The 15,370-nt window shown below is 39.1% G+C and overlaps 1 protein-coding gene across 2 annotated transcripts in view; it reads left to right on the forward strand.

The window, feature by feature from the left end:
- The window catches only part of LOC144980629 (intracellular hyaluronan-binding protein 4-like), a 32,211-nt gene that overhangs the window by 898 nt on the left and 15,943 nt on the right, over positions 1-15,370 (forward strand). The window contains exons 2-4 of one of the 2 annotated variants that reach the window (XM_078928309.1): positions 3,336-3,552; positions 4,102-4,290; positions 10,979-11,050. In XM_078928309.1, coding sequence (XP_078784435.1) covers positions 3,336-3,552; positions 4,102-4,290; positions 10,979-11,050 — 478 coding nt within the window. The remainder of the gene's footprint in view (positions 1-3,335; positions 3,553-4,101; positions 4,291-10,978; positions 11,051-15,370) is intronic. The other variant, XM_078928313.1, reaches the window with a different exon arrangement.

The following is a 15,370-nucleotide window of genomic DNA, read 5'->3' on the forward strand; positions in this document are numbered from 1 at the left end:
CATTGAAACGTACCTTGCTGGCTTAATTATTAAACGAGGTTACCACATAACCAATTCAATTATTGTTCCTGGCAAAGACATCTTCGGTCTGGCTGGCACTGCGCACTTACCACCATTCTTGGACATGACTACTTTTGTTGACTCCTACTCCTACATTTTCATTCACTTTACTTTCTGCGCCCTCGAGTTTTTGGGAGGCCTTCCGAAAGCTCCTACATCCCCAGTATTCTTGTTTTTTATAATGTTCTAAAACATGAAAATTTCCCCCCCCCCCCCCCCCCCCCCTGCTTACTGAACAAGAATACTGGGGATGGAGCTTTCGGAAGGCCTCCCATTATTTTTGTGTTTAGTTATCTTTGTCTTATCCAAATACACAAGGCCACAAACTGAATTTCTGACTCTCACTCTCACACAAACTTCACAAACCCTCAACTTCAACCATGCACTGCACGAGTACCTCTTTCTTTCCATCAAACTCGCACGTGCATAAACCCCCCCCCCCCCCCCCCCCACTCCCTCTCTCTCTCTCTCTCCATCTCTCTCTCTCTCTCCATCTCTCTCTCTCTCTCACACACACACTCCCCACCTTTTTTTTTTTCGCTTGGCTTATCATGCTCGCACATACAATTACAATAGTGAATACATGGGCAGTACTTCCATAGTTTTAGTTCGACACAACTAGACTACAGCACTTAGCCTTAGCGCGTTTTATGGGATGGCCTTCCGAAAGCTCCTCGTGTTAGTGTTAAGGCTAAGGGAAACTGAAACAACTCAACTATTCCCCCAACTAACCCAAAGTAAAAACAGGGAGGCCTTCTAATATTCTAATCTAGTTTTTTTTTTTTTTTTTTTTTCTGTTAAGGTTAGTCATGTCTTGGTCAATGTGTTAGTGTTAGGGTGTTTGTTTTTCCTATTACTATTAGAATTAAGACTATTAGGTCCATTTTCTGTGAATAGACCCATCTATGTCCATGAGTTTTAGATTGTAGTAATACTATGACAATAATTTAAGGGAGCGTCATTAGACACCCAAGTTTCATTGAATACTTCGACACCCGAGTTTCAGTTTATTTTGTCACGGGATCATTCAATTTGGGGTATGGATGTCAGCAAAGAATTCGGCATCCCATAAAATATATTGTTTTTTGTGGGGTGGGTAGACCTGTAAATTCTCAGTCAATTAACTGAAATCAGTCAATTTGTCAAATTCAAATATTCAAAAAAGGAAAGAAAGAAAGAAATAAATAAAAAAAGAAAGAATTCACAAATCGTAGTCGAATGACCGTAAAATAATTAGGAGTGATCCACAGCGCTACGCATAGCTCATGGGACCGTTTATATTAACGATGTATATATTGCCAAGACAAAGCGACGCTTTTTATAAAAGGCGTGTCTGAACACTTCCCTGGGTATTTTCACACATCCTTCGTTAAATTATTTTTTCACTTTCCAATCCGTCGTGATCCCAACTGTAGCCAATTTTAACTGAGCCACCGAGCGATAAATTTCACTGTTTCATCTAAGCCAAAATTGACCACATTTACCCTTCGAGTCTCAAAACTATGATAAAGTAAATTGCGAATGTGGCAAGTCCGTTATGTAGACATCTTCAAATCGAAAGGTAGGATAGATTGCTACAAGCACATTTCGATTGCCTCGCGTTGTAAACAAACTGGTTGACCGTTTCTTCACTGATTGAGTACCTGATCATAAGGAACAATGGTAAGTAGCCTAATTAATTCCCGTGCAAATCAGGACGTTTTCTGCCATTGTTTTGCTCAAGCCCAAGCGAGCTTGCTGTTTTGTGGCGATTTACCTTCATTTCGATTCTTTGAATTTTTCCGCTACGCCTGCCGAAGTTTCTTCTTGATAATTCACTTCTACTTAATAATTCAGTGTATTGGCCTGAAGTCATATTTTTTTTTTTCTCTGTCATTTACTGATTGAAAATCAAGTTTGCTCATTGCTACATTATTCTAATGTTCTCACAATGGCTGAGCTGTTCGTGGATCGCAATTCAGACTTGTCGAGCATCGATAAAGATGTGAGTCCTGTGGGGAATAAATTCAATTGGTCATGGCTAGAAGTTAAAGATGATAATGGTGATTATTTTTCTATGTCAAAAATATTCCAGAGGCAGGAATATGACTTTGATAAAGTCATCTTTACCTATATGAATGACATGCTTATTTAGCATTCCTTCTACATCAAATTATGGCAGTCATACTTCCAGTAAGAAATAACACCCACTATTTTGATATATTGTATTTATCACTCTCCTCTCCAATGATGCCCTTGTTTTTTAAAAAAATAATTGAATCTTCAGTTTGTCGAAGAGTTTCAGTCAATTTTTATAGAGCTCATTTACAGGTCTAGGTGGGGGAGAGGGGCATTGACAATAATTCAATTGTTCGCCTTTGTAAACACACAAACCATCAACTGCACAACCATCTCTCTCTCTCTCTCTCTCTCTCTCTCTCTCTCTCTCTCTCTCTCTCTCTCTCTCTCTCTCTCTTCTCTATCACAAACACACATACACTCTCTCGAGCAAGAAAACATTGATCACACTAACCCCCTACTGCTCTCTACTGAACCAAGGATTATACACTTGAGACACAACACCCCAACCTGAGTATAGATGATGTGCGCTCGACTAAGAAACACAACATTGCCATCCGGGAGTAGAATGGACCAACACACAAAACTATACGTAGCCATGAACGTTTAGAGTCTGGTTAATATAGTTTACTCATTAAAAAAGACCTAAGTGACGTTAACTTCTTTCTACCTAAAGGTCACATGTTATTCTGACACAGATGACTTAAACAGCAAAGGGTATACAATTACAGGTGCTGTGCGACAACCTCGCGACACAGAATGCCGTGCGTTTAGCTTAAATACTCATAACATCCACCAGCCAAATTAACACACAAGATGATGTGTAACCTTGAACGGTTTTCGTCTGATTGATAGAAATTAGTGAGTACTAATCAGAAAAAATGGCTGGATAAAAACAAAGGGCTAAGTGACTTCAATTTCCTTCCTTCTATTTGCAACATGTCATAATAGATGACCTAAAGCTTTATGTGTAGGAATGGTATATATCTATCAATATAGATATGCGCTTGGCTAAGAAGTTCACATTTCCATCCAGAACGGACCAACACACAAAACGATATGTAACCTTGAACGTTTATATATAGTGTGCGCTTGGCTAAGAAGCCAGTTCTATTTCTTATACTGCAAACTCAATATTTTGCTTATCTTTCCAAGGTCCAAAACATAGTGGTGATTGTTTACTCGGATTTTATTATTGCTCAATCTTTCTCTTGTAGTTGGTGACAAGCAGTGGCAGACTGAAAAGGGTAAAGGAAGTGCCAGAAACAGGGAGCCAAGGGAGCTTCGTGAAAATGATGGTGACAGACGGCCTCCTCGTCGCCAAGGGCCAAGAGATTTCAAAGATGGGAAGGCTCCAAGAGACTTTAAAGATAAAGCTCCAAGGGAGTACAAGGATGGAAAAGCAGGCGATGAAAATGTTCCACCAGAATTCAGGTATGTATTCCTGGAGCACTTATGTCTTTCTCATGTCCCCTGCTTTTTGTTGCCCTATTATGTTTGGGCAATGAACCAAGGATAAATATATTTTAAAAATTTGCATTAAGTGGGTATAAGGTGATTCAAGAACTCCATAAAATTGCAAATTAATAGGCTGTATCATAACCCCCTCCCCCACGAAACCAAACTTGAGTTGTCAGTTGGATCAAAAGCAAACAAAAAAATCCTTTTTTATTGGGTGATTTACAGGTCTATAAATATAATATGTAATTGTTGGCATATCTATCTCGTGACAGATCATGTCATGTGCCTGTATCTGGATGGGACCTGGTGGTTTTATGATAAAATTTGTGATAGTAGCCCCTGAGATATATTATCGGTTGTTTGAATTAGTTCTTTGTCCCAATTTTACTTGGGCACAAGTAAGTTCTAGATCCATATTTATCACCATAACTATAAACTGCTTAATTAGTCGCTTTTTTTGGTCTGTTATGGTGATGCAGACATATTGATCATTTATGTTCTTCTTTTCTACTGCTGATACAGGGAACAACCTCAAGGTGGATTTAAAAGGAGGGAAGATCGCGAAGGCAGTGGATTTGGAGGTGAAAGAGGACGTGGTCGAGGCAGAGGGAGAGGTCGTGGGCGTGGTGGAGACAGAAGTAGTGGAGGTGGTTTTGGCCCTCGTGGAGATCAGAAGCGTGAATTTGATCGTCATAGTGGGACTGATCGCACGTATGTTTTGATATCATTTTTTATACATTTAAAAAAAATATGGTTTTGTTAATAGAGGCTATAGTATGCAGTCTTAATCAGTGTGCTATTGGAAGGTTTGGCAAGGGTTTGTTTACTAGATTTCATTATAACATGAATTCTTTCATCTTTTAAGAGATATTGCTATTTTTATTTGAATTGTGGGATTTTCAAAAAATACAACAAAAAAACTCCTATTCCAGGGAAATTACAGATTGTTTGTTCTGTTCTGCTTTTTGTCCATGCAAGTTTTCATTTTTCATGGCTTTGTGACTAGTTAGACCTTATATCTTTATCTAATTGTTTTGTACTGCTTCATGCCTTTAATACAACTCGTGAGGCTTTGGAAAACCATACAGATACCAGTTTAGCTCAAGACCAGAAAAAAGTGTCATTTAGTTTTACATATTGAACTCTACTTTGTTAAAATTTCCAAAATCCAGGCTATCTAAAAGCTTTTTATCATATGTGGTTGTATTGTATTGACGGTAGAAGACTCAACATTTACATCCCTGAATCCCGCTAAATGGCTTATTGACTTTAGTGAGAGTCAGGAGTCTGAATATTGGATTCAATGAAGAGGAAACAATAGATGTAAAATATTTTCAACTTTACATTCAGGATGATTTGGCAGAAGAGATTTCCAATAAATTCATTTGTAACATCACAGAAAAAAAAACACAGTAAATGAAAAGATATCACGATTTTTTCAACCGCTAATTAACAATGTTCAACAATAATAATCAATTTATACAGATTTATGTTGGAGATATACATCAAAATGTATATAAATACACCAAAAATAAATATTAATAGCTTTCCAAGGTCACATGACCTTATTTGCATATCTAACGTACCCGCTTATATTAATAGTTAATATGAACCCATGAAAATTTTTAATTATTTTTTTACCCCCCTGCGTACATAGAATCTGAATTCATTTTTCCAAAAGCTTTTGGCAACTGGGGTGTTTTTTTTTTGGAGGGGGGGGGGGGGGGGGGGGGGGGAAGAGGATCCAGTCTGGAGCAAGAAATTCCGGGTTATGTACAACTTCTGTCAAATTCCGGTGAGGTATTGCTCCACATCGTCATTGATTCCACTACTATTACTACATCCACATCATCATCACTACCACTACTAATACAACCACCACCACATCATCATCACTACCATTACTACTACAACCATCACTACCACTACTAATACAACCACCACCACATCATCATCACTACCATTACTACTACAACGACCACCACATCATCATCCCTACCAATACCACGACCCATGCATCATTATCACTACAACCACCACCATCATGTTTTGGAGCTTTTATTTCATTTGAATAGGTTGGCAGGTATGTAAATAATAGGGTCGCACAGAGCATACCTGCCTATAATTACGGACTGTCCGTAATTGTTACGGAAGTGTACATACTTACGGAAATAGAAGAAATATTACTGATACAAATGGTCGCGACGTTAAATTAAAAAATAATTTAAAAATTTCATTATTTGCCGCATGCTACAATTAAAAAATCTCAATGCTTCATTGGCTGGTGACGAGTGACGTCATCGACTCGACGCGGAAACTTTACCCTCATCGACGACTGCATGATAAACGAATTGGTGAGAGCTTATAGTCTCTCATCACGGCTAATCTCTTTGAATCTTAAATATGTTGGGAACAAAAGAGTGAAAGGTAATCATAGCTGAATAAGATGTCGACTTGCTTCAAAGCTGCTTTTGCTTGAGAAAAATATATACATGGCCTGCCATATGGTTTTTATTTCAATCAAATTGCTATGTATGTGGTGGCCTAGGAACAATGATTACAACTTGTTTGAGTTTACCATATATGTGTAAAATTTTGCAACTTCGGTTAATCAATACGTTTTCGCAGATCCCAAGGTGTTGTGATTATCTGGAGTGGACTGTATATATGTAAACAAATAAAAATCATTTGTGCAGCAGGAACAAGCAATTGCATTCCAGCATGTGCTACATAGATTCCCAATTTTCATGTTTCTGATTCCTCGTGCTGGGTTTTTAAAATAGAAAAATGCTTTTTCTTTTCTTTTTTCGGGTAGGCATGTCTGCCACTGTATAAATGTAGATGGAAGGTGGTTAACTCTCTCCTTACCCCGATGGTTTACAAGATTTTTACTTAAATGTCATTCCAACATATCACGCACATTGAATTTTAAATAGCATTAAGTGTATCAGGGCTGCCAACCTACTGCAAAAAATGCGGAATTGTACGCATTTTCAGTGATTGTACGCTTGTACACATTTCCCCCAAGATTGTACCCATTTTTAGTGTGCAGAGTCACTTCAGTTTTCTTTAGTTGTACTTATATTATTATTAGCCTATTGAGAAACCTTGGTGATCAAGTGGATATTCATATATTTTTTGACCAATTATGATCTTCATGCTGGGAGGTAGAATTCTGAAAGGATTGGATTATAGTCTTGGGAACATCATTGTTGCTGCAATGGAGCTTGTGTGGTGTGACTTTATGTAATTGTACCACAATGGTTAGTTTCCATCGATTTCAGAATTGTACCCATTTTTATGAAATCTCCCCTATTTTGAGGTCCCATTGTACACATTCTCATCAGATGGGGTTGGCAGCTCTGAGTGTATACAATACATAATTTAGTTGTTCTTATAGACATCCACTAGTGAATAGCTCATGCGGTGGGGTTACGCTCTTCTAGCCCAGGCAGAGTTGTACCAGTAAGGTCGCGGGTTCGAGCCCCCATCGCCGCCGCGAAATTTTAAATTCTCTATTGTCTTCTGGCACTTTTCTACTCACTTCATTTCTTATTATCAGTGGTAGTGGTTTTGTAGAAGTAATAGCACCAGTGATGCCAAAACTCAGGTCTGGAGCAAAAAATTCCGGGCTCCGGGCAACTTCCGTCAAATTCCGGTGAGGTCAATTTGTTCCAAGGATCCCCCCCCCCCCCCCCCCCCCCCTTCCAACCCTCAACCACACATCATCATTACCACTAGTATTGCAACCATCATCACCACCACTACTACTGCAACCACCACCACATCATCATCACTACTACTACAACCACCAGCTTCACATCACTACCACTACTACTACAACCACCACTACCACATCATCTTCACGACCTCTACTACTACAACCACACCACTCATCATCACTACTACTACAACCACCACCACTACATCGTCATTACCACTACTACTACAACCACCACCACCACATCATCATTACCACTACTACTACAACCACTACCACCACTACTACTGCAACCACCACCACATCATCATCACTACCACTACTAATACAACCACCAGCTTCACATCATCACTACCACTACTACTACAACCACCACCACATCATCACTACCACTACTACTACAACCACCACAACCACATCATCATTACCGCTACTACTACAACCACCACCACCACATCATCATTACCACTTCTACTGCAACCACCACTACCACATCATCACTACCACTACTACTACAACCACCACCACCAATATATCATCATCATCACTACTACTACTACTACTACTGCTAATGCTACTACTATACTACAACAACAACCACTACAATATCATCATCACTACCACTACTACTACAACCACCAGCACCACATCATCATCACGACCAGTACTACTACAACCACCACCACTACATTATCATCACTACCACGACTACTACTACAACCACCACCACATCATCATTACCATTACTACTACAACCACCACTACCACATCATCATCATTACCATTACTACTACAACCACCACTACCACATCATCATCACTACCATGTGTACTACCACCACCACATCAACATCACTACTACTACAACCACCAGCTTCACATCATCACTACCACTACTACTACAACCACCACTACCACATCATCTTCACGACCTCTACTACTACAACCACCACCACATCATCATCACTACTACTACAACCACCACCACTACATCGTCATTACCACTACTACTACAACCACCACCACCACATCATCATTACCACTACTACTACAACCACTACCACCACATACTACTGCAACTCACACACCACTCATCATCACTACCACTACAACCACCAGCTTCACATCATCATCTACAACTACTACTACAACACCACCACCACCACATCATCATACACTACTACTACAACCACCACAACCACATCATCATTACGCTATCTACTACAAACCACCCCACCACCATATCATCACTACCACTACTACTATAACCACCACCACCACATCATCATTACCACTCTACTGCAACCACCACTACCACATCATCACTACCACTACTAACTACTAACCACCACAACCACATCATCACTAGCACTACTACTACAACCACCACACCACATCATCACGACCAGTACTACTACAACCACCACCACACTACATTATCATCACTACCACGACTACTACTACAAACCACCACCACATCATCATTACCATTACTACTACAACCACCACTACCACATCATCATCACTACCAGTGTACTACAACCACACCACCACCACCACATCAACAATCACTACCACCACCACATCATTATACATCACGACCACCAACTACTACAACCACTATACCACCACCACATCATCACTACAACTACTACTTCAACCACACCACCACCACATCATCATCACTACAACTACTACATTCAACCAGCACCACCACCACCACCACCCACATCATCACTACAACTACTACTTCAACCAGCACCACCACCACATCATCATCACTACAATACTACTTCAACCAGCACCACCACCACATCATCATCACTACAACTCTACTACTTCAACCAGCACCACCACCACATCATCATCACTACAACTACTACTTCAACCACCCCACCACCACACATCATCACTACAACTACTACTTCAACCACACCACCACCACATCATCATCACTACAACTACTACTATCAACCAGCACCACCACCACATCATCATCACTACAACTACTACTTCAACCACCACCACCACCACATCATCATCACTACAACTACTACTTCAACCAGCACCACCACCATATCATCATCACAACAACTACTACTTCAACCAGCACCACCACCAAATCATCATCACTACAACTACTACTTCAACCAGCACCACCACCACATCATCATCACTACAACTACTACTTCAACCACCACCATATCATCATCACTACAACTACTACTTCAACCACCACCACCACCACATCATCATCACTACAACTACTACTTCAACCACCACCACCACCACATCATCATCACTACAACTACTACCTCAACCACCACCACCACCACATCATCATCACTACAACTACTACCTCAACCACCATCACCACCATATCATCATCACTACCACTACAACTACAACATCAACCACTATCACATCTTCATCATCTCTACCACTATTACTACAACCACCAACACATCATCATCCTCACTACCACCAGTACTACAATCTCTACCGTTAGGTTTTGGCGCTTTACTTCATTTGAAATAAGGAAACTTTGGGATTGTATTTGGCAATGTGTTTATATATCATAATATAATTCTAATCAGTTGTCTATTTAGAACTATACAATATGTAAACACAATGCCAAATATCATTCCAATTCCTTTTTTTTGTGCGCGGAAATTCCTCTTTCGGCATTGAAATTCCTACGAGTGGTGGCTGAAACTCCTGTGAACGAAATTCAAAGTTGGCATCTCTGAATAGCACTAATGAATGCCAAAAACAGGCATGGTAGATCATAAGATAACATGTCGCTGTTAAATGACATTGTTGGAAACTTATTTCCCAAATTGAGGCCCACTGTCATTGATTTTTATTTCAAAATTGATGCTCTAGGCTGGCAGATATATATTTTATTACTTCAGCAGCAGGATCACCAATTTTACAACCCCCATCACAGCACAGCATTGTCACTGCCACAACCACCACCACCATGGTTGGATAACTGAGCCATAAACTTATTAACAATGCTGTTGTTGTCCTTAGAGTTTATTTTGATTTGGCAGTGGTGTTAGCTGTTATAAATTTTATATTATGCTCACCTGCAGCTTTTGCACTTTTTTACATTTGTGCAAAGTAACACTGCTTTAAAAAAAAACCTTTTAATGGTCATTATTACATAGAATACACTTTTTAAAAAAAATTTTGGCAGGTGTGCTTTATCATTATCTCACTGCCAGAGTGTTAACTTAATGTGAAATCCCAATGTATTGGGTTATTGGTGCTCAGCATTCAAAAGGCAAGTCACTGATTGCAAGGAAGAGATATTAAAATGTCAGGCAAATTAATCCCAATGTACTTACACCTGTGCCTTGTTCACATTTTAAAATGCCGTCTTTAACTTATAATTAATTTAATTTTATAGGAACTCTGAACCCCGGACACCCTGTTCTAAATAAAAATTCTGACTAGCCTGACTCTAAATATATTCAGCTATTTTTATTTATTATTTAACTTTAATTTTTGTTTTGATTTGTGAGAATTTGGATGATTTCATCCTGATTTTTGTCACCCAGCTGTCCACTATTTCTGAAAGCATTATATTTATTGTTTATCAACACTTTGTTAGTTTTTGTTTTTTTTAAATTCCCTTCTTTTTTTCTCTCTGCATGGTTATTTGTACTTTCAGGGGGATCAAGGCTATTGAAAAGAAGGAAGGTCATGGTGCTCACAATTGGGGGAGCTTCCGGGATGATATAGAGTAAGGCTTTTGTCTTGAGCACTGTTTGAGACTGACTTTTTAAAAAAATATCAATATAATTTTTTTTTAAAATCTTTTCATTTAGAACAAAAAAAAAAAAAGAAAATTTCTAGGAGATTATGCACAATTACCTGAACAAGCCAAGATAATGCTAACCCTGTATCATCCCTCTTTTCTCGCCTCTTGTATGCTTTGTCAAATGCTTTGGTCTTTTATCCATCTATTGCATGCTTGTTTGGATCTTTGATTTGTAACAAATTGTGTTCCCCATTCCCCCCTGTATTTCATTATTTAGTGATGTATTGTAAAGGGTAACTGGTAAATATATGTCATAGTAGTATCTCCTTACAAAGTTGCTGATTTTTCGTAAAAATAAAGGGTTTTGTATATTTTTTGTCTCTACATTTTTTAGTCATGCCAAGAAAGAAAATAGACCTGTAAATTCTCAGTCAATTCGTCAAATTCAAAATTTGAAAATAGGAAAGAAGGAAATGAAGAAATAAATAGACCTGTAAATTCTCAGTCAATTAACTGAAATCAGTCAATTTGTCAAATTCAAATATTTTTACAAAGGGAAGAAAGAAATGAATAAAGAAAGAATTCATGAATCGTAGTCGATTGACTGTAAAGTTAACTAGGAATGTTCCACAGCCCCATGCATAGCTCATGGGCCGTTTATATTAATGATGGATATATATTGCCAAGGCTAAGCGACGCTTTTTAGAATTGCCGTGTCTGAACACACCCCAGTGTATTTTCACACAGCCTTCGTGAAATTATTTTTTCACTTTCGAAACCTGTCGTAGCCAATTTTAACTGAGCCGCCGAGCGATAAATTTCACTGTTTCGTCTAAGCAAAAATTGACCCACATTTACTTGAAGGACAGGAAAAGTATGAGAAAGAAAAATTCGAAACACCGGAAGTTATGTAGACACCTTCAAATCGAAAGTTAAATGATTGCTACAAGCACATCTCGATTACCTCATGTTGTAAACAAACTGGTTGACCGTTTCTAAGTTTCTTCACTGATTGGGTACCTAATTACAAGGAACAATGGTAAGTAGCCTAATTAATTCCCTCGCAATTTAGTTTTCTGCCATTGCTTTGCTCAAGTGAGCTTGCTGTTTACCTTTCATTTTGATTCTTTGGATTTTACCGCGACGACGAATTACGAAGAGTTTCAGTTTCAGTCAATTTTTATAGAGCTCATTTACAGGTCTAAATAAATAATTCATGAATTGTGGTCGAATGACAGTAAAGTAATTAGGAATGTTCCACAGCTCCACGCATAGCTCATGGGCTGTTTATATTAACGACGGATATATTATTGCCAAGGCTATAAGCGACGCTTTTTAGAATTGCTGTGTCTGAACACATCCCAGCCTACGTGAAATTATTTTCTCTTTCCAAACCTGTCGTGATCCCAATCGTAGCTAATTTTAACCGAGCCGCTGAGTGATCAGGTTCATTGTTTCGTCTCAGCCAAAATTGACCACATTTACCTGGTGAAGAGTAAAAGTATGAAAAAGTAAAATGCGAGCGCCGGAAGTGTGTTAAGTAGACACCTGGTTGTTTCCCTTTACAAATCGGTGACATGAAAGCTCCTCTCTATTTTTTAACTCTTGAGTTTACCCTCATTGAAAATCTGACAAATTTGTTTTATTTTCCATGCATATGACAAGAGAGTTTTAAAAAAAATAAAGATTTTGTAATGGTGGAGGTTCAAAAGATATAAGCATGCATCAATATCCGACATTTGAGCCTAAATCCGCCTGAGTTTCATCCCAACACTCCCTCTTGCTAAATGTACCAGGTTGGCAGCTGTGACTATATGTATTCATCCAAAAGTTTCCTATTAATATCCTGGCTTCACCTCAACGTATTCATTCTCTGACCGCATTTTGTTTCTCTCACAAGACATATTTTATTATATCAGTATATGTTGGCTGGAGGGAAAAAAGAGCCCATCCTCATAAGAAGTGTCTATTATTATTCAGTGTTGATGTTTTCTCAGGTCCATGGAAGCGGGTGGTTGGATGGGAGCATCACGCTTGAATCATATACCTATGATGTTCGCATGGGTGTACGATCCGATAGTGATGTCGTTTCTTCTCTTAACTAGCCTATCCTGCTTCTTTGGTTTGTGATTGTATTTTTGACAGGGGATATTTTTGTTTCTGTAAATCTTCTGCCTGTTTGTTCTTGGTTATTTATAATTTAGCTTATATCTTTAGGTTATGATTTTGATTTACATTTGTACCATTTTTGTTAGTTTGCTTGTTTTTTTGTTTCAGCGGTCTCTCATATAACCTCAATTGTGTTGGAAGAGACCTAAAGCAACAAACAAACAAACAGAAAAGGTCCATGGAAATCCGATTTTTGAGTCGGAGGATGAATTTCCCTCTTTTGAAAATGGACATTTGTCTCCTCCCCTCCCCTCCAATCAAATTTACTGGCTTTGAGACTTGGTGTGTGTTGGTGCTGTTACCCACTCTCCTGAGGCATCAATGTCTGGGTGGGGTCTTTGACCTCCCATGGTGGGCTGGTCATGCGGCGTCTTCTATTCCCTGTTTTCCAAGTTGCTTTCTGTCTTTGTCCTGGGGAGGGGTTGCTTAGTTTTGTCCTACCCCTGGCCAGAGTCCTTGACTGGAAGGGAAACAGTCAAATGTATAGCTATAGTTTTGGGAGATATTTTTTTCCTCACAAGTCATCTCTCTGTCATGTATTGTTATGTATTCAGTTTTGGATGTAATCTGTTAACACTTGAGTGGGATCCTGTCCCTGGTGTCTGGATGGGACTTTAAGGTGATCTCAAACTATGTACATTGATGGTATGCTCTTGGTATCGACATCTGCTCCCTTTTTGAACCAATCCCCTGTTGTCTTACTCCTTGGTTTTTTTATTGTAAACCGAGAACATTTGACTATTCTGTTTTCTTCTTTTTACAGGCGCTATGACCTGAATGTGTCGCAGGTGCTGTACTCACTTAACTGTACAAGTACTAGTATCAATGATAGTTTATCATTTCAGTTGCTTTTACAGTGGGGGTTAGTGGAGTGAGATTGAGGCTTAAAGGCAATAATTCAAAATTGTCCTCCTTATCCTTCTCAAACGTCTTGAAATTACTTATGACGTGTCTGGCGTAGCGCTTGATTGGTTTAGGTCATATTTGTTTAATCGTTATCAGATTATTACGGTGGATGAATATAGATCTGAGGAAATCATTCTTGATTGTGGGGTTCCCCAGTGTTCAGTACTTGGACCCGTTCTTTTTGTTCTGTACGTTTGACCTCTGTCTAAAATCATCAGAAGTTTCGGTCTGTCTTACCACCAATACGCCGATGATACGCAATTGTACTGCGTTTCCAATACGAGAAATTTACAAGAAGTATCAGCCGATTGTAAGAATTGTATCCAAAGTGTTAAGAAATGGATGAATGAGAACAGACAAACTAAATGATGATAAGACAGAGGTGCTGTATGTTGGGAACAGGCAGTGGAAAAGAAACAGATTTGAAGCTGGGGGATGCCTCCATTCAAATTGTTGATAAAGTGAAAAACCTTGGTACATTCTTAGACTCTGGACTGTCGATGGAGCATCAGGTTAATAATTTGGTTAGATCTCTCTTCTTCCAACTAAAGAAGATTGCTTCCATTAGACGGTTCATATCTGAGGATGTGACCAAACACCTGGTTGTGTCCCTCGTGCTATCGAAATTGGATTATTGCAATGCTCTGTTGTATGGCGTTTCGCAATATAATCTGAGACGTCTTCAGATTGTCCAGCGCTGCCAGACTAGTATTCATGAAGCGTAGGTGCGATTCTGTCAGACCTCTGCTTCATGACCTGCACTGGCTGCCTGTTGAGAAAAGGATTAAATTCAAAGCTTGTGTTTTAGTATCGTTGTCTTGAAGGTACTGCCCCTTTCTACATTCGGAACTAATTGAAATATATTCAAAACCCCGCCCCTTACGTTCGACCAGTGATTCCACCAAACTAGTTGTCCCTCGAATATGGAAAAATGCTGGAATGAGATCCTTTTCTCATTTCGGACCCTCTGTTTGGAACGCCTTACCACAGAGCATTCGTGAGAGAGAATCTTTGTCTATTTTAAAACGTTCGCTTAAAACATATGTTTCGTCTTTAGTAGATGTTATGAGAAGCAAGATAGGTCTGTCTGGTTTCTATTGAGAGTTGTGTGTGTGTGAATGAGTATGTGTCAGCCAAAGTAATTTGTAATTTAAGCGCTTAGAGTCTGGTGTCGCGGAGTTATAGCGCTATATGTTTTATTACAGGGTGTCCAGGGAAGTCGGAAAG

Source organism: Berghia stephanieae, chromosome 1 (assembly GCF_034508935.2).
Source record: "Berghia stephanieae isolate SIO BIC M18660-M18661 chromosome 1, UCSD_Bste_1.3, whole genome shotgun sequence".
Taxonomy (NCBI): Eukaryota; Metazoa; Mollusca; class Gastropoda; order Nudibranchia; family Aeolidiidae; genus Berghia; species Berghia stephanieae.